The sequence below is a fragment of the Lissotriton vulgaris genome, chromosome 3_1, assembly GCF_964263255.1.
Source record: "Lissotriton vulgaris chromosome 3_1, aLisVul1.2, whole genome shotgun sequence".
Taxonomy (NCBI): domain Eukaryota; kingdom Metazoa; phylum Chordata; class Amphibia; order Caudata; family Salamandridae; genus Lissotriton; species Lissotriton vulgaris.
Window position 1 is genome coordinate 299087748 of NC_141689.1, and position 20519 is coordinate 299108266.

A 20519-nucleotide genomic window follows, 5' to 3' on the forward strand; every position below is an offset into this window, starting at 1 on the left:
TATTTCACAAAAAAGCTGTTGGGTGAGAAGCAGTCAACGACGGCGGACTTCTTGTCTCATCACCTGAAAACATCAGGCAGGACTTCACTGCTGAAATATCAGCCGTTCTCCCTAAGTTTGTGCTTTGGATGCAACGAGAGCAGCGTTCTCCACTGGGTTAAATTATTTGAATCCTTGCACAGCCCGCCACAATTACCTCAACAGACGCTAGATTCTTAGGGGGTTGTTTAGAGTTCAGCAGAGCTGGAGAACTGCCCTACAGAGGCGTTGCTCCTGCCGGACCAACCTCGTAGTTCCCCTGCTCTATTCAGAGTTGAAGGAAGTGCTGGGTTTCCAGTGGTAAAGCCTCCGTTGGCTCCACTGTTCAATTCCCGTTACCTGCCTGATGGCTCAACCACCATAAGGCCACAAGATCATAATGACAGTCATTCCATTATATTTAGTAATGTCAGTCGGGGCAGGGTAGTCAACCAATGGCCCCCATGTACAAAAGAATTTGCTTTGTCAATCAGGTTAAATTTTTTTAACAATACATTTTTTGTTAAAAAAAACCTTTCCGAGTAGGCACATCAAACATGGTGCATAATTAGCATAGATGCTCTGCTTTAACCCGTTCCATGCGACGGACGGCCCCCGGCTGGCCAACGTCACAGTGGGCATGTGCGGGGGACGAACTGGGGCCGTCCAAACTCCGCCCAATCATTATTTCACCCGCACCGCGGCGGAATTCGTGCCGCGGTCAACAGGTTAATCGAGCCATCACAGGAGCTGCTGACAAGCAGGGATCTCCAAGTATGACGGACGGTCTGCACTCTCCAGGCACTGTGGCGACCTGGGGGCCTAATATAGATAGGGCGCATTTTTCCTGTTTGTGCCACGCCGCACCTAAATCCTAAAACAAGTTTGCTCATCAAGTACCTTGAAAAGATGCTCCTACCGTCAGCACTGTCTGGGTAGTCATTACTGGTCAGTACCTGCCTCATCATGCTGATGAGGCAAATACAGACCACTTTTAGACATATTGCTTAAGTAACTAATAACCAATGACCACTATCCCGTTGCCCATATAATATGCTTCTCTTGCCCAACTGACCTCAGTCTGCCATCCATTTTGGCCACGGATCCCGGGGCCAGGCTGTGAATGTATATTCCAGGAGAGGTGTTCTCCAACGTAAGGCAGCATACACCAATGCCTAAGCCAACGCCCGGCTCTGAAAAACAGAACACACACATAGAGTGAGGTGAAAAACGCATTGAAATTACTTTAACACAATCTTAGCAGTGGGCCAATGGGGGCGATGCAGGTTATATTACTTCTATGCAAGGGACTCTGTGAGAACAACACAACTGATGTTTTAGAGCACATTCAAATGGACCATCTAACTATGAGCCTTTGTATATAATTTGTTGTGTAGAACATTGAGTGAAAACAGTAAGAAGCCACCAATGAATACATCAAAACATGTAGGTATGGTGGTCTGATTCCCCAAAATTCTATAGCACGCCATCATGAAAATTAACTGCACAAAGAGTCTTGACAGGCATTTGCATAGCAATTTCTTTGTCGAGCCTATGTATACCAAAGTAGTTTGATATTATTAATCCATTTTGCTTCCTGATGTGTATGTGGACACTTCAGCCTGTGACCAGATAACAGCATTCAATACACAGGGGTTAGGGTCACACACCACACACCTTACGCCACTCAAATGCTTTGCCAGTTCTGTCCAATTATGCATCTTTACACGAAGACTTGATACTTTTAAAATGCTTTATTCAATTCCAGATAACTTAATGATTCCAAATGTACGTCATAGATCCACAATTTCAAAAAGTTATATTTTATGTTAAGCCCCAATGGAAGTCTTGTGTTTCGCAGTTCGCCCTTTGTCAGCAGGCCACTGGAAGGGTTTATGTCATGGAGAGGGGGTGGTGGGGGCTCTTGAATAAAAACTTGCCCCAGTGGGTAAGGAACCAAGAGCTGCCCATGTCCTGGTCAATTTGTAAAGCAATGTCAAAGAACTAAGCAAAAAACTCCTATTATTACGCTTTACTAGAAGTAGGTGTGCCTAGAAATGATGATGACTGGCTCTTCGTGAAGGAAATAATTCAATGTATAGTGTGGCACCACACCCACTGGCTCCCAATAGCAGACTGCGTGATGTTTTTTTAATCCTCCTTCTGATAGTTCTTTTTTTCCTATAATTTTTTTAAAAGAAGAAAGAAGCAAGAGAAAGAAAACAAAGAATCAAGAGAAAGAAAACAAAGAAGCAAGAGAAAGAAAACAAGATGTTTTTTCCCCAGTAGTTTAGCAACAACCATTATTAATGCAGGTGTAACCTGGCAATCAACAAATAAAGGTCTCCAGTGTCTACAGAGTATACACCATGTCGATCATCTGTAAAAATGGTTACCCACTGCTAAAATATGCGCAGAATACTCAGTTTCATCGAGGAGTAGTAATTTACATTCAATCCATGAGAGCCCGGTATTGGGCCCAACCCACCCAGATTTTCTGATGCTACCGAGGACACCCGCTTCCTTCACTAACAGGACTTTCCAACATCGAGACCATGTTTCCAATCCATAATGGATGGTGTTGTTGAATTATGCTCATTTTGAGCTTTATTTCTATTGGTCACTGTCAGGTCTAAACCAAGATACAATTTCTCATATTTCATGAGTCCTAAATTAGCTATGATTTTTAATAAGGATATTCGCAGGTTGAACGAAAGCCGTGTACCCAGGACTTCACGCATGTGTCTTCCAACTCCAGAGAATATGCAAAGGATCTTCTTCCTCTCTGGCATCTAGCGCATAAGGGTGAGGAATCGTGTTTGCTGTGCCACCGTTTATCTCTAGTATAGTATACTCAGCGCGGATGTTTAGGGAGTATCAGGCAAACTTTGGGCACTGTCGATATGTTTCGGATGCTGCTCGTGCCTCCTGCTATTGGGTGTCCTCTATTAAACTCAGGTCCCAGTCTGATTCTTATGGTTCTCCAATCACAGCTTTTGCTACACCGCAAGACCATGATTAAGGTCTACTTCAAGAACTATCAGGTCCTCGGACATGAGCAGTCTTAAGGTCCCAAGGACCAAGAGACTTACGCTGGAAGGAGAACATTGTTGCAAGTTACAGAAGATAAGTGGCAAGTTCTCTTCCTAATGAGTTGAAACATATCGTGGGTCTGGATCAGTTCAGGAGTAGCTACAAAAATTACTTTTCTGAGTATCTGTACGGTTGTGTTGTCCAGCTGTCAGAAACACTTGAAACAGAAGAAGACAACAATCTTTCATGAAAAGCTACTTATTCAACTCCCTCCAGTCCGCTCATACCTGGCTCTAGACACTCGGATGCATGCATGGATGAATGAATGAATGAATGAAAACATTTATAGAGTGCAGCAGCAGATACCCCCAAAAAGATGTTGTCGTACTGGAGCAACATAACGCAGTGGAAGGAATAAAGGCCCACGAATCAGAGAGAGACTAGCTGGGTTTCTAGTTGCTTCCTAAAGACTGGGTGAGATGTACTGAGGGACAGGTGTACTGGAAGATCGTTCCAGGCCTTGGCAGTGAGAAAACGGAAGGTGCCTCCTCCTGGTCTGTGGCATTGTGGAAAGGGAACAGAAAGATTTGCTGAGGATGAGCGAAGAGCACGCAAGGGTACATGACGTTGAATGCCTTGTTGGATGTAGGTGGACCTGAGGCCGCCATGACTGGGAGATAAAAACAGGGTGCTTAAAAGAGGCAACTTTTTTCAGTGCTGAGCCAGCAAATATTTTTGAGGTGATTAAAGATGCAACAGAATTTTCAAAGGGAGGAGGAGGCAGGAAGTTGTTTTTTGAGTAGGCAACGAAAGACCACATTACAGTAATCTAATCTTGCCACAATTGTGGCTTGTATAAAGATTTTCTCGTGAGCCACAGCGACATATGTAACAACTCTCTTGAGGTAAAGAAGGAAGAGAGTTTTAGATATGTGACTTTTAGAATGAAAGGTTGGTGTCAAAAGTGACGGCAAGATTTCTTGCAGCCGGAACAGGAGATGCTGGAGGGGGAACTTCTTCAGGCCACCAGGAGGAATTTCAGATGTTAGTGTCTCCGAAGACCAATACTGCTATCTCAGATGCATCACACCCAAGGGAGTTGGAATGTATCCAAATGGCTATAGAAAAAATATACAATGTATGAATATAGTCGGTGGTTGGACAAATCGAGTTGGGTTTCATTGCATATGAACAAAACTGAAGCTGAACAAGCAATTGATGTTTACACGAAGAGAAACATGCTAGTCAAACAGGGTTGGGCTATGAGCCATGCTGTGAGGGATTCCACATGCAATCTTTCTAAAGCAGGAGTTCAAAGATATCATATTTACTATATGAAAGTCGTTTACTAGAAAAGGAATGAAACAAACTAAGGCACAGCCTCCCACACCCACTTCAGCGAGGCGCGGCAAGAGAGTCTTGAGGGAGACCATGTCGAAGGCCACCATCAATTGAGCAGGATTAAGACAGCAGCCGTGCCCGAGTCGAGTCAAATCAGGAGATAATCAAAAACACCCATAAGTTCCAACTCTGTGCTTAAAAAAACCTGTCTGAAACCAGATTAATGTGGCTCACAAAATTAAGATTTTCCAGATGAGTGACTAGAAGAGTATTAACATAAGCTTCCAAGTTTTGGATGGACTTGGAATGAGTGAGATTGATCTATCCTTGGCCAGGAAGTAGAGATGCTCATTCGGTTTCTTGCAGAGGGGGAGGATCAAAGCGGTGTCCATTCAGAAGGAACTCGACAGCACCAATGATGGGAACCCAGAGTTTCAAACAGATGGGTGGGCAGCAATTTAGAGACCATCTAGAGGCGAGTGTGTGCAGCTTGGAAAGTACATTATCTACCTCAGTGGAATGAAACGACTCACAAACTGATGTTGTTCTAGTAAGCTGTTGGAGGGAAACAGCATTTACTATGCAGTAGGATCCACGCCTTTCTTTACATCGCAGGCTTTACAACGCATTCGGCAAGGGTGTTTTTAGGGTTTAGGGAGGGTGTGGGTTTTGGTTGGCAAAGGTACTTTTAGGGTTTAGAGTGGCCATGGATTTCTGGGTGTCCGAACATTTTTAGGGTTTAGGGTGGGGTATGTATTTTTGTGTGTCAAGGGATTTTTTAGGGTTTAGGCTGGGTGTGAATTTTTGTGTGGCTACGGTAATTTTAGATATTAGGATGGGTATGTTTTTTTCTTGGCAAAGGTAATTTTAGGGTGGGCCTGGGCTTTTGGGTGGCAAGGGTAAGTTTTGGGTTTAGGGTGGGTATGGGTCTGTGGGTTACTAAGCTGTGATATGTACATAATAAATATATTTATGTGTGTGTATATATATATATATATATATATATATATATATATATATATATATATATATATATATATATATATATATATATACATACATACATATATGTATATGATGGAGCCTAGATGCTCCTTGGAGCGATAGCTGCGCGATATAAAAGACCATTTACATTACATTACATATATATATGTACATTCATATATATGCATGCTTGTGTGTTTGAGTGTATATTTATATATACACACACAAATATATAAAATAAGGTTCATACTTACCTGTAACATTTTACAATGTATGCATTTACCACGAAAATCAAAATATTTTATAGGTAAAGTATAAACCTTTTATATATGCATATTATATATATATGCATATGCCATATATATAAGCTGTATGCGTGGTAAAAACTTTAGAGGAAAAGAAGCATGCATTGTAAGGACGGCATTGTAAAGCCATGTGTGGTAATGGCATGCGCGGTTCCATCATACATCTGCTGTTGGAGGAACTTTGGTGGCAGAAGAAGAATTAGAAGACATTACATCCTCAATTTTGTCTTAGAAAAAGAAGGCTAACTCCTCACACAATGACCGAATGAATGCAGACAAGGAAGAAGCCAGCTGCAGAACTAAGTTTCCTAAAATATTTTTTTAAATGTTGTGTTATTAAAAGAAGAGACCATTTTATTACCCAAAAATTTGATTTTTAGAAGGACAACTTTTTTCATTATTTTCGAAGAGCTAGGAGATAAAGATGTTGATTTTGAGGCAGATAATTGGATCTTCCTTTACGCTCAAGGTGCCTGCAAGGTTGCTTTTCGGGTCACATGGACTGTGATGAACCACGGCGAGGAGTGTTTAGTACACCCTTGTTTACAGGCTCTGAAATAATAAGAGTCACGCATTTAGTTGAGCCAGTTGTTTAAGGATAAGGTACCTTCTTCAGTATCATCTTTGATAGTTGGGAGGTTTGTTTCAATGCTTTGGCAGCAAACTCAGTCAATGACTTAGCTCAAGATCGTCCAAAGCGAAGTGGAATAGGTTTTTTTTAGACTACGCCCCGAGGGGAAGCTAAGCATAACCGTGTGGTGATCAGACCAGGCCAGTTGCATGCAAGTGTATTTGGAAATGTGTGTGGTAAGCACAAAAAGTGAATTAAGAATGTGGCATTTAAAGAGAGTTGGGTCCATTCGTGTGCTGGCTCAAGTTGAGGCCGAGACAGCCTTCGACAAGCAACAATATGTCCAGGTCGGTAGGTAGGTGGACTGACATGCAAGTTGTAGTCACCATGGGTAATAAAAGTAATAGAGGTTAAATGGAAGTGCAGTGATCGGGTCAAAAAAGCGGAAATGAAACCGGGACTGTAGGCAGGTGACCTATATATTAGTCAAAAAATGAACACAGAGTTGGGATTAGTGGAAATAGACAGAGGAGGAGTTTGGCTTCTAGAAGTATTGGAGTTTCGAGGAGTTGAATGTTTATAGAGTGTTTTTAAAAATGTCTCTAGCCCGCCAACCTTCCTGTGCAGGCAGCCACAACGAAGGATATTACAGCCCTCGAGGGTACAGCTCTTGGAACGCTGGGACTGGGATGGTCATAAAGCCAGAGGATTCCATCATAAAAGTGGTGTCGATCTGGTGGTCCAAAATAAACGTGGGTATTTTCAGATTGCATTTAGAAAGAGATCTGGTAATATCCACCCCGTTCTGAAAACTCCTTCCTGATTGTGGTTACAAGGAACGCAAATTAAAATTAAAATAAAAGGGTGAACAATTAAATCATAAACATGTTAAAAGCGTCGCAGTAGCGCAATGGCGTTTGCCGGTCAGAACACAATGAACTGCCTAAAATAAGGAGAGAGGTTGGGCCAGGAACCTCGTAATACAAGGAAAGAAATTACAACGGATGTTACATAATAGAAAATTGACAGTAGAGTGATACTGGCGTCTATTTAGTCACTTACAGTCTGAATAATCTGCGCCACCAGACGTAATAAATGGGACGCACGAGGCAGTGCACATGGATAGCAGCAAAGCGTCATCAAAATAAAAGAAGGATAACGTGATGGGAAACAAACTAGAACTCAGCAATGCTGTGGCAATCTGGGGAACTACTTCCCGGTCATGGTTACAAGGAACAGAAATAACATTAAAATGAACAGGGGGGGATTAAATCATAAGCATATTGAAACCAGTAGCGTAATGGCAATGGCATGTTTCACTGTTGTAGGCAGGACTGCAACGTTTCCAGTCTGCTTGTGTGTGACATTTCCATGTTGAAATGTGACACTTTGAGTGACGCTTAAAAGCAAAATTAATCATAGACCCAAGTAGAACACTGTCATCCACCAGTAGCAGAAATGTCCCCCAGAGGTAAAGTCAATGCCCTGCACCGAGGACTTTCCCTTAAAACATCAGGAATTATCCGAGGCCGCCAGTGCTTAATTTGTAAAAAAAAAAAAAAAAAAGTGACAGGGCTCTAGTCAGGCGGCCACTGCAGCTTGACCCACAAGTTGCCCTTGCCAGGGCTGCCAATGCTTGTAACAACACAACTACTAACCACACTCCTACAAGTGTGACAATTTGGACTATGCCAGGCATCCAAAGCTAAAACAATGGTTTGGGAGGCAAGTAATACTCATTTATTATGTTTATTGAATTAATAATTGACTGTTGTTGTGGTCACCTCTAAATTAAACAGACAGTGCCACCTTGTGGCAGACTGTCACGAGCCCCTGAGTTGACATTTAAGTGCCGATACCGAGCACCGGAAACCACCGGCTCAAGAGCAGCACAAAATGACTTCACTGTCGCCTCTCATATCATCAGTAACTCACTGGCAGCAATCTATAGCTGAAGGTCACCTACCACCGTCACCTGACTTGTAAAACCTAGGGCGCAGTTCCCTTCCCGTTGGCCCCTAGACCTGGTGTGATGAACGGCCATATCATACTGGAGGTACATCCTATTTTGGAAACCTAAAAGCTAAGATGGCCAATGCTGTGGCATATTCTTGCACTTGAGACCACCAAAAGGAAGAAGCAAATATACATTAAGTGCCCAAGAAATCCTATGCGCCACCAATGCAGAGACCTCATAGTATTCAAAGGTTACCTATTCATTTACTTTACATTCATCCATTGCATTTGATGCTCAGTCACAAAAATGGTCATAGCCAAACCATAACGCGCAGGACAAAAACAGGACTCCTGCCTGATGTTAGACAACTTGAGTTTTCTGCTTTCAAAATGAAGGGTTTATTCCAGTCCTTGTTCACATAGCGGATGCTTTTTGTATAAAGGATTTTTTTTGTAAATATAAATGCTGTGCATGCACATTATCACGAAAGACATGCATTTAATGCTAATTCTGTTGGTTTCAGTGCACAGACTTGGCACATGATTTAATCCAATAGTGTTAAGCTATTTCTTTTATTTTCTGACTGGCGCTGCAATCAATTCAAGTACAAAGAACATCCCCGCAGATCAGATTATTCTTCTGTTCGTTTACTGTAAAGTAACTAAGTGCAAAGACTTCCAGAGAAACTAATTAAATTCCTATTGCGCTCTTATTATCTGTTATTTGTAGCATGAATACTTCATAAATGTACAATGTTTGGCCACCAATAGTGTGTGATATTTCCTGCTACTACAGGGTTTCCAATCTGCGCCCCATTGCATTCTGGGACTTGTAGTCTGAGTTTGTGGACTGTGATTTTAAATACCTTACATTGCAAATGATGTAGGTTTAAAAGCCACGTTTAGTGCTGGCTGAAGGTGTCAAACATACTCAACCCATTGGTCGCTATCATAATGACAGTCCACCACTCGATGGGATTAGAGAGGTCTGCTGAACTCCTTGCCTAGGCCTGGCATCAAGGTGTTCCTGCACAGTGCAGCAGCCCAGGGCATCCTTGTCAGATCAGCTGATTCTGCCGGAGTTGGTCTCTGGCAATGAGTCCCTGGCTTGGAGGGAGGAGGATGCAGAGGTAGCATCTCCAGGCAGAAAAATAGGCATTCTGCAACATTGTCTGAGCACAAAGAAAGACTGCACCCGACAAGAGGAATAGGAACCAAACCTTGAAGGGGAAAGGTGCCTACATCTTCCCAGCAGTGCTTTGGGTCCCATGAGCCAGTGGTGACCTGAGCTCAGCAGTCAGGTCACTCTGGGAATCTTACTTTGGGGACAAACAGTGAGGACCTGGTGAAACAGGTAAATGCCCAGACCCCCCAGGATATAGCGGCATGGATTAGCAAATTTAGCGGCACAAAAATGGAAATTTAGCGGCACAAAATTGGAAATTTAGCGGCAATTTTGCGGCATTTTATTTGGCCATTTTTCCTACAACAAACACAGATATCTTAGTTTTTTTTAGTTATTTAACAACATGAAGCTATGTATGTATACTAATGTAAGCATTCCTCCATAGAAACACTCTTGATTGTGGGTTTAAGTAATTCCCTTTTCCTACAGCTTGAGGCCCGCATAAGGCTCGAGTGCCCCCTTCTACATGGGCATGCCATCAATATTTATATATAGGTACCCACCCTCACGTGTCCGCGCTCGTCAAACCGGGCGCCTTGGAGTACAGTACTCGAGGTGCTACAAAGCAAAAATACTTTATGGCCGCGACACGTCGCACATCGTATTAAAGAATTGGAAACCTAAAATGTTGTGCATTTACTTTGAGACTGCCATTGCAGGTTGTGTGTTAATCAATGGATATTTTGCCTGTATGATTCGAACATAAAATATCTTTCTGATAGAAACAGGTTCAAAATCTGTCTGTACATCTTGTGAAGAACAATTTAGTGAGTGAACAGCCAACAGAAATGGGCTCCTATCCCAATGTCCAGTAAGCTTTTGCAAATTCTGAGAGAAATGCCTCAAACTATAATTTACAATGAAAGGTCTAACTCCTTATAGGAAATACAGAAACAAAAATACGTTTGCACTCTATTTTTGAAGCACGTTTTCTTAAGATATCTACGGATGGGCTCGGGTGTCATAACTTTCCTTCCGGTCCGTTTCCGATGAAATTCGGAGTTTTCCGTGTTTTGGCTTGCCTGGAAACATGGAGCCATGTTTGCCCTCGCAGTTTCTCGTGAGCAGTGCACCCGAGCATCACGCGGGCTCTGGCCTCTCTAGGGCAGAGGCCAAGACTCGCCTCCAGGGTGGGCACACTCTGCCCATTCTCACACCCGGAGCGCACGGCCCAGGATATGCTGCCAGGCTCCGAGGAGGGCACCCTGGTAGCAAACATGGCAGAGAGATGCACTTCCAACATGTTCAGCATAAGCCCCCCTTGCTGCTGTCTTCAGTCAGGTTTGTTCAGCCTTCGAAACTGTGTTTTTTTTTGCCACTGATTCTGCCCGCCTCTGCTATTTTACGTTGGCACTCTCAGTTCTGCTAATTTTCTGTTGCTTTCTCTGTTTTTACTTTCTTTATTTTCTGCTCATTTGTGCCACTTTATCTCCACTCACTCTCTTCCTGCTCATTTCTACAGCTCCCTCTATTTCCACTCACTCTTTCTGCTTCGTTTTTGTATCTCCCCTCACTCCTTTTTTGCTTATTTGTATTGCTTCTTTGTCTGTTCTGCACTAATTTTCTGCTCATTTGTGCCATGTTTATATCTCCTCTGTCACTCGTTTTCCACTCATATGTGCATTTTTCTCATTCTGCCACTTTCACTTTCTTTGTTTTTCCCTCAGTGCCTTTGTTGTATTTCTGGTACTTTTTCGATTGATTCTCACACCTGTGCGCTCCGGGTGTGAGAATGGGCAGAGTGTGCCCACCCTGGAGGCGAGTCTTCCTATTACGGAATGTTTACTAACATTGCACGGGTGAAAGGCCGAGTCTGAGTTACTCCTCCCCCCCCTTTCAGAGTATAAATAACACCCATCTCAAGAGATGTGCTGAGCAGAGGGACATTCATTAAATTGTAAATCGCCCTTTCTTTCGACCCTCGGCTCCAGGGGAGATGGCGGGGCCTCACCCCAGTCACAGGGAGGGTCTCCAGCGGGGAGCCAGATGCGGGATGGGCACTTCAAAGCCTGTCGCAGTGAGCTGCTAATGCCCCATTAAGCCCTGAAAGGTATTCTTTCGTGCTTCTGTGTCCTTCCCGCCCGCCCCAATAAACAATTGACCCCCTGCGGATATAGGCGGCTTTTGTAAAAATACCGCGATTCCTACAAAAGTGCCGATTTCGCGGGCACTTCAGTAAAAATCGCGGCATTTTTACTAAAGTGCCGATTTCGCGGCAAATCGCGAAATCGCGAAATCGCGATATCCTGGAGGGTCTGAATGCCTCACAGAAGGATCTGAAATGAATCCCTTCAGCTGCTGCAGCGCATTGAATGGTCAAGGTTCTGAGGATCCACACAAAACCCAGTCTATGCAGCAGCGCGGTTACGACGTGCATAAGGGTCCCCTAAGGGATCAATCCCACAATTCGAAACCATACGGGAGGAGGCAATTGAGAAAACACAAGTGATAAGACTTAGAAAGTAGCGAGGGTTTTGTCAACAGCGCTATTGATTGGCCGCATGCAGCAAGAGGGCGGGGCAAATTCTCTCACTAGATGTGTGACACTTGGCAGGGCTGTGTAGACCTATAAATCTCGTTTCTAAGGAAGTGAAATAGAGCTACAAGATAGCAACTTGCTTGCTTATTGTGACTGTTTCAAACCATCTTCTCCTGATTACAGAAAAACAGTATCAATGCTTTGTCATGAGCTCCAAAGAATTGACCAAAAGCCCTTCAGAACTCCAATACCACCAGTACAACTTTCTCAACCTGAAGAAACTCAACTATTTTGTTGCCCCAAAGTAGGACTATTCCTTGGTGTTCGACTAAACTCAACGGTAATACATATCAAGATATTATCTGAAGGTTCTTCACCCCCCACTGACAATTCATCATTGAATACAGTCCTTATTGAGCAATTCCAAGGTCATCGTATGTCGTAACATGCTGGTGTCCAAGGAGGATGGAATCAGGTGTTCGTGAAGAGGGATTCCTTTGAAATCCAAGGAAGGGAGGCCGAGACGCTTCACTGGGCTGATGAGTCTACGTGTGGGCGTGTAGGGAGAGGGACAATGGATCCAAAGTGGGTGTCACCTTCCATATGTTGTGCTATAATTGTCACTCGTTTCTCTACAGGGTTACACAATCAGCACCGTATTTAGACTTAGACAGAGGCATTGTTTTTTAAACACAGGAATTGCTTTTCTGTTGTGAGTTATAATATAGGTTGGCAATAGTCGTCTCTGATGTGCACAATTGCACTTAAAATATTGCTTCATTAATATGTAAATGCTTACAGAAATAATCGCAGACCGAGGACAATTCCAGGTTGTTATTGAAATGTTCACGTCTATTTGTGCCTATCGCACCACAACCTCAAACAGACAGGGGCGATCATCTCTTTGAACGGAGGAGCTTTGCCCCACAGGCCAGAGCTGGAACATAAAATGGTAATAAGTTTATGTATTACCATTTTATTTTACTGCAACTGACCGTTCCTGAACTGAGTGACAGGACAGGGCTTGTCCAGTGCTATTGAGTGGCAGCAGCAGGGAGCTGTGCGCTTTAAAATGCCCTTGTCTCTTTGGCCGACCGTCTTGGGATGGCCAGCCAGACATGCGCATTTTAAACTTTTCCAAACTAGCTGAGACAGCTGTGTTAGAAAAAGCGCAGGCCTCCAGAGATCGTGAGAGCGTTGAGTGAGGCTGCTCCAACCAATCCTGGTGTTGCTCTCATGCTGGTGAGAGCAGCGCCAGGACTGGTTAGTTCCGTTTCCTGGGTCCCGGAACCTGACTGGAAGAGAGACGACGGTGGAGAAGGACGTTGCGTCGCACCTCTAGGTAAGTGTTTTATTATTATTCTTTTTCAGTCCCCCCGGCTCACCACCCACGATACGTGGCAGCTGCCACTGCAAACAAATGCAAAGGCTCTGTTGGATTGTACATCTCAACCTGTCTTCCTGCATTTGAAACACAATCTCACATTCTTTTTTCTGATTTTATTTAAACTACCTTCTTTATTTTCAAACAACACTCCTTTATGAATGGCAAAATGTAGGACACAATAAGTTCCAAGATGGAGGCCGCATGGTGAGGTAACCTCAGCGCGAATAAGCGTGCATCAAAACTAGTAGTTTGTTCAGGATCCAATCTTTGATCCGGCCTCACCATGTGCGAGCGGCAATGCTCATGGAGGCTTGATGGTAAAAACAAATAGCTGGCACATTCCATAAACATGAAGATTATCAGCATGAGCACCACAGTAGCCGAAGAGCATGTTACCTTTACTGAGGGTGACTTCCATAATAATGCGATCCTTGGGTCCAGGACCTCTTCGACTCAAGGACGAAGAGTCGCCTTCCTCAGAGCCAGGGACCGGAGTCCCCCCGCTAGCATTAGAGTTGGGCGAGCTGGACCGGCTCAGCAGTGTCGGGGTGGGGCACGGGGTGAGGCTCGGACTCCGCAACCGCGTCCGCACAGTCAGCGTCACCACACCTTTCTTGAGTTGCTAGAGGCAGAAGAAAGGAAATGGAGACTGATAATTAGATATACCACGTTTAACACAATACGTCTCCAAGCAGGCCATAATTGATGCAAAATGTGATACATACACAATACTTAATGGTGTTAAAGTGTGTTAGCCATTCGATCAAGCAATCCGGCTGCCTCTGTAAATGTATTACCTTAAAAGTCTGAATGGCCTCCTGGTGGGTCAGTCCCAGCAAAGATTCTCCATTTACTTCTAAGATTTCATCCCCTGGTGATGAAAAGGAAAGAGAGAGTGGGATTCAGGCTGAGATGCAGAATTCATCTCTTCAGAGAGGCGGTGGCGTAATGCCCTTGGGCGGCAGGACCACGCGAGCTCGATTCTTTCTGAAGTATTACTTCCCCACATGCAACAAACAAGCTGAAGGATGTCTGAGAGCAGCAAATGCTAATCAGATGTGGTCCATTGTCGAGCACCTTGTGCACTCATTAGCTGACGATCCTGAACCACTTTTCTCTGAGTGATGCCTCAAGCATGATTAAAAAGAATATCAGACATAGCCAGCCAGGGCCTCGGTTTCCTGGAACTGAATGCAATTTAACATTTTGAATTATCCTGAAGAGCAGGCATGATTGTAAACAAAACATAAGAACATATGTTAGACAGTGTGCATAAAAGCCCTGGACAATTTGCGGATCAAAAGGGGAGGAAGAATACGATTGCAAACAGCTACAATTGCTGACAGTATGTAATAGCGGAAAGAATCACTTCCTGAAGTATCTCTGGACAGGGCTGGAAACGGTGGACTGCTAAGACAATGAGCAAAGTTGGGAACAAGATTTTAGGCTTTTTGTTCCCTCAGCATCTACTGAAAGGGTGTTCGTAATAATGGTACATTCATGGGGCGCTAATACTATTTATTTTTAATCAACTCTTGTCTCAAGGCAGTGTAATGTGCTGACGGTCAGTGGTGACATTTTAAAGGGTCAGGGTGTAAATTGCATGGCTGCATGGCAGGGGCATGTTATACTTTTCTCTGTGAGACTTCTCCCACCATGACATCTATTTTGAAAAAGTAGACCAAATAGTCCTTTTTAAAGCAAAGTTTTACATTTTAGGCTAACAAACAAAAAACATAGGTTTTATTAGCAGTTCTGAGGAGGCACCCATGAAAGCAACCCAATGTGTTCATGTTATGTAAAAAACATTTTTATTTTCCCTAGAGGTAAATCTTCCCCCCTCCTCTCCTTTCCATGAATCACAGTAAAAAACAGGAGGGAAATTAAGAATTTGTTCGTGCCAATGTCCATATAAATTGGCTATCAAGCCATTTCATTACATTGGAATGCAATCTGTCATGGCCTTTGTCTTTTTTCAAGATGGATATAGCATCATTTCTCATTTCTGTCTTCTCAATCTTTTAGTGTTCCCATTCTTCTCTTTCAAGTAGATTTTCAATCTAATATGAACGAGAATCTACTTGGATAGTGCTGGGTGGAAATATGACCGGTAAAAGACATCATACCCCCAGACCGCAGACCGTGCCACTAATGCCCCAATGCCATGATGCATAACATTCCCAAAATATTGTAAGGAAGGCCTCTTTATGCACCAGGGCCATCAGAGTGCCTGGTATGGCCAATATATGCTCATTTACAGCCACCTCAATGCTATTCCGCAAAATGCGGTCTCGGGGAACCCCTGAAGTAGGATTTGAGAGATAAACACTAAAATATTGGTCACTCGTGGTCCGATTGGGTATTAGCAACATGTTTCTTCCACAGATGTATGCCAGTGGTTGAGCACTTGAACAAATCAGTCCCATTTTTGAGTTGGGTCACAGTGCTCCTACCATCCCTGGTCTGACCAGAGTTCACCCAACAGGTACTTATTTAAGTGCGTATCCACGTGCAATGGAAATGGAGAGATCCTGTCATCTTGACAAGGACCAACTCATGTTGTTGATTCAATTAAAACAAAGTTATCATATACAATGCATTAGAATAGAGCCCGATGAAAACTTCTTGTTGACTTTCACTGTCGTACAACACGGCCATCACAATTTGGAAAGAATTGACTCGAAACTCTGAAATGTGATAGGTTGAATGAGTGTTTAGAGAAACAAACACATAGTACTTTACAGTTAATAAGCAGGAAACAAAGAAAGATGTATCCACAAACAAAGAAATGTGAATGTGGGAAAGGAAGTACTCCTCAAATGCTCTTGGGATTCATACAACTTTGATCTGTGTTTTGAAGCGGGGAATGGGTTTTCATAGGGATTAAGGACCAAGGCACTAAAACAAATCTGAGGCATATGGTGGTCAGGTCTGGCGAACCAAGACACTCCTACTCAAATGCTATTTTAAGTGCCGCTAGTAATAAATCTGAATGAAAAGGAATAAAAGGCAGTTGCCTTTTTCAGGGTTGTCCACCAGGGTCATTATTGCCTCTTCAGGTGGAGTGACAGCCACAAATACCTACACTGAATAGTATTGTGCCCTGATGGAAGGGAAACCGCCTCACACAGCCCACCGTGCACCACAGGGAAACCTACCCGGGGGTCAATGGAACACTGACCAGAATTAACATGAAAATGCTGATGTAAATACCCTTCCAGTGCACTAATACCTATATTACACATACGTTTGGTGAATGATGGGAACAGGAACCATTTGCATAGGGCACACCTAGGAAAATGAGCTGCACTCACCTCGGCAGTCTGCTGGAGGGGAGCGGTGATGCGAGCTGCCACAAGTCATCCACATTGGTAAAATACTCCATCATCAACCCTCAGTTGCTGTATTTTGAGAACCAAAGTACTAATGGGTGTAAACCTAGATGCCAATGCTATCATTAAAGATTTACAAAGCAGTAGGAATCAGTATTTTCCACTCTTTATGCCTTTGGCAATCCTTGCATTGCTGCCCGAGGTATCAGAGTTTGCAGGGGTAGCGCATATCAAAAGGGCAGCAGGGCCCTGAGAGGCAGCCTATCCTGATCTCCAGCAGGATCCGCATGTCAGCAAAGAGTGGGGTGGTTAGTAACTAAGCGAGGGGCAAGGGGTGAAAACTACTCCTTTGTCCCTTCCTTACTTCCTATCCCCTTTCTATTTGATGTTAAGGGCACAGGGGAAATATTTCCCCCGGTTAAAAGAGTGGGCTGAGAAGGTCTAACACCAGAAAGTGTTGCACTTGTGCCTATCTGAAAGGAATATCTGCCCTGCATATAATCTTAAAATAAGGTCTCCGATTGTTGGAACAAAAGAGTGTGGCCACACGATCCTGACCACCATGCAGGAGTCCAGACATAAGAGGAGGCCACAGTGGGGATCACTGCTGGGTCGTGAGGTCCTATTTGCACTTGAGGAGGCTGCACTGGGCTTTTGAGGTCATAACCGTGCATGAGAATGCTGGTTCCACTGCACATTTGAGGCCATACTTGCACGTGAGGAGGATGCACCAAACATTTGAGACACTACCTACATTTGGATAGACTGTACTACGCATCTGGAGGAAGAACTCCGCACAGGAAAGCTGCACTGAGTGTTTACGTGTAATTGCCATGCGCAGCTCTTGAGGCTTAAATGGCATATACATGGGTTGCACTTGGTAACTGTAGTTACACTCAAGCACTGTGATGCAGCCCTGGACATCACAGGCTATACCGAGGTTAGTGATTAGCTCGATGGAAGACCCAAGGAGAAAAGGAGAGGGAGCAGATACAAGGCAGATATATTGTCAAGGTGAAAGGCCCTTTGTTGAAAACTAAAATACCAGGCCAGCAAATGCAAAATGTCAACCATTACAGATAGGCTGTGCAACCAATCACAGGCACCTATAACCAATCACAGGCACCTACAACCAATCACAGGCAGCTACAACCAATCACAGGCACCTGCAACCAATCACAGGTACCTACTATATTCTTCTTCATCCTCCCCTATTCCAACACGCTTTTCTAACTCTCTCAACAGCTGTACTGAGGTAAAAAAAAACAGTACCCCACCCACCTCTTCTAAACTCACTACCCAATCAGGATTATCTGGGTTATCTGGTCCCTTTCTTCATTCAGTGAATTATGTGGCTTCACCCACTAGGAGTCTCATCGTACACGGGAATAGCCAGGGTTCCTCCTTCCAAAAGTTTAGAGATATCTCGTGTTTCCACTTCCTAAAGCCTTTCTCTGGGCTATGCAGGAGTTCTCTCTCTTCTAGCCTAACCAAGGGCTTCTCAAGTGTTCTGTCCCTATGTGATGATGTGCTCTGTGTAACCAACACATTATCACTTAAATGTAGAGTTTGGAATGGTGAGTCTGTGGCCAGATGGAGAAACTACAGAGAGCAGAACTGCAGTGGCTTCTGATGTGGATGAGGTCTCTTCTATTTAAAAGGACTTAATAAATGGATATTCAGTTTCTTGTACATGCTGTCGTGTAAGACCGTCTGTTCGAACTTAACACCCTGCTCATGAGCAACACAGAGGAGTCAAACAGGAGTCCCGTCCCGAGCCTTATTATGCTCAAGGGCTCACAGGAATACGAGGGGCTGCCAAGAAGGCAATCTATTGCAGAGGTAACTCTGGGCAGGAACACAGCCTCAACCCAGAAACTGACATAATCCGAGTTAATTCAACTCTGCGCAAAACTGGCTGCTTTCGGGTGTTTGACAGATGCCGCCCAAACAAATTGATGGTCAACTGCTTTACATACACAATGGAAAAGAAAAATTGCATAACATCGCAGGACATGAGGATGCATAAAGATAAAAGCAAAGACATAATACTTATGCATACAGTGAGGGGAGAAAGATGCAGGTGGTTGGAACAGTCAGATAACCACCACCCTTGAAGGTCAAAGTGAAGGGGGAGTCCATAATGTTATTGATGCCTAGGTTGGTTGACTTGGTCGGTAAAGTACTGGTTGAGGAGAAGGAGTTTAAGGTCATTTTTGAAGCAAGAGAAGGAGCGGTTGCTTCTGAGGTCAATATAGCCTTATAGCCCGCCGTAGAGGGCTATACCGGCTATTAAAGGCCCTCTCCAGTGTTAAAGGCCCCGAGCCGAAAGCCAGGGCCTTTAACAAGGGAGAGGGACTTTAATAGCGGTACAGCCCATCTACGAAGGGCTATAAGGCTATTAGAACATTCTGTCACTAGAGGACAGAATGTTGTAACAAAAAAAACAAAGCCTTTTGGGAGCGTGAGGGGATTGGAATCCCCTCAGGTTCCCTGAAGCCTTTGATCACAGCCAGAGCTGTGAACAAAGAAATATTGGAATGTTGGAGCTCCAGGCTTATACCAGCCATTATAAGCCCGGAGCACTCCATTGTTTTCAATGGAGCTCCCAACATTCCAATGTTCTAATAAGGAGTACGTTCAACATTCTGGGTCGTTACCAGAGAAGGATCGGTACTGGGTCGTTTTGTTTAACTATACTCATAGTAGTTTGACATAGTTTCAGCGATGTCGCATTCAGTGATGTCATTAGGTTAAGAGGTTACGTGGCGTTACTTCCTGTAATACCACTGGAATAAATGTTACTTTCTGTTATGGCATTGACAAGTCAATATCCGTACCTGATACAGATGGAGAAGCAACCTTAATACCTTTTAGCAGGAAACTAAAAATAAGATTTGTTAAAACAGAGCTTCAAAATTGAAAGCAAGATGTGGGGTTTACTATTTCGCAGCATGTCAGGTGTTTTTCAGGATGCTCTAGAAATAGGTTGCCACATTCTATTTTCTTCCATACGTTCTAGTTTCTGCTATACCTTCTTTAAGTCTCCCATCAGCAGCTGCTGCTCCATTGGGAAATATGGTCTTCACAAAAATCCCCATTCGTCCACGAGCAGAATCCTGCCCTCCAACAATGCTAAACCCAAGACCCTAAACAAGAAGAAAAGAAAAGGCAAGACAAATAATTAACGATTGTAACTGGTTTGCAGCCTACACGCTCTTCTTGTACTTTCGCTCTATTAATGATGTCATAGCGAGTTTTGATTAAATGTCAAAAGGATAGATGAGAAATGAATAATGCTCAAGGCCATTCCATTACTTATTAGACCAGTCATTTAAATGCTTCCTGTTATCTCATTATAATCACCATTCAAGTCCATTAGATGCATCTGTCAAACGAACAACTGCTGAATAATTGCATAACACAAACATTTACAACCACAGCTCCTTATTTATGTGACCACAATTGCATTAAAATAAATGTACTTTTTTAAATTCAAATGGAAGGGGATAGATTAAAGATAAATATTTGCACAACGAAGCAAAACCATATCCAATATGGTCTTAATTGTAACTTGACTAACCTGGGTCTCACCACAAAGCGCTGCTTTGAAAATATGGATTTCTACTTTGGTTAGGTCCCCCCTGCGTTTGAGTTTGAGTTGAGGCTTTTGCAGGCACTCACAAACTTCCCCGGGAGTTCTCCGAGGAACATACGACAGTCGTTGATTACCAGGACTAGTCCTACTGGCCAATGCTTTTCTCCACCATAGGAGAAACTCTTTCCCTGACACCCACATCAGATTAGGAGCCTTCCATAACCATTACCATCCCATAAACAGTGATTCCCACATGTTTTTTTAGAACAATTACAAGAGCCTCCAGGTAGGAAAGGCCACTAAAAATGGCGAACAGCAATACGAGGAAA

At 43.6% G+C, this 20519-nt stretch overlaps 1 protein-coding gene across 1 annotated transcript in view; it reads right to left on the bottom strand.

Annotated features, from left to right (window-relative positions):
• PDZD2 (PDZ domain containing 2) overlaps positions 1-20519 on the bottom strand; it is a 997171-nt gene that overhangs the window by 172518 nt on the left and 804134 nt on the right. The window contains exons 9-12 of the mRNA XM_086960493.1: positions 19627-19741; positions 14058-14131; positions 13657-13882; positions 1094-1211 (exon numbers count right to left, since the gene is read on the bottom strand). Coding sequence (XP_086816619.1) covers positions 1094-1211; positions 13657-13882; positions 14058-14131; positions 19627-19741 — 533 coding nt within the window. The remainder of the gene's footprint in view (positions 1-1093; positions 1212-13656; positions 13883-14057; positions 14132-19626; positions 19742-20519) is intronic.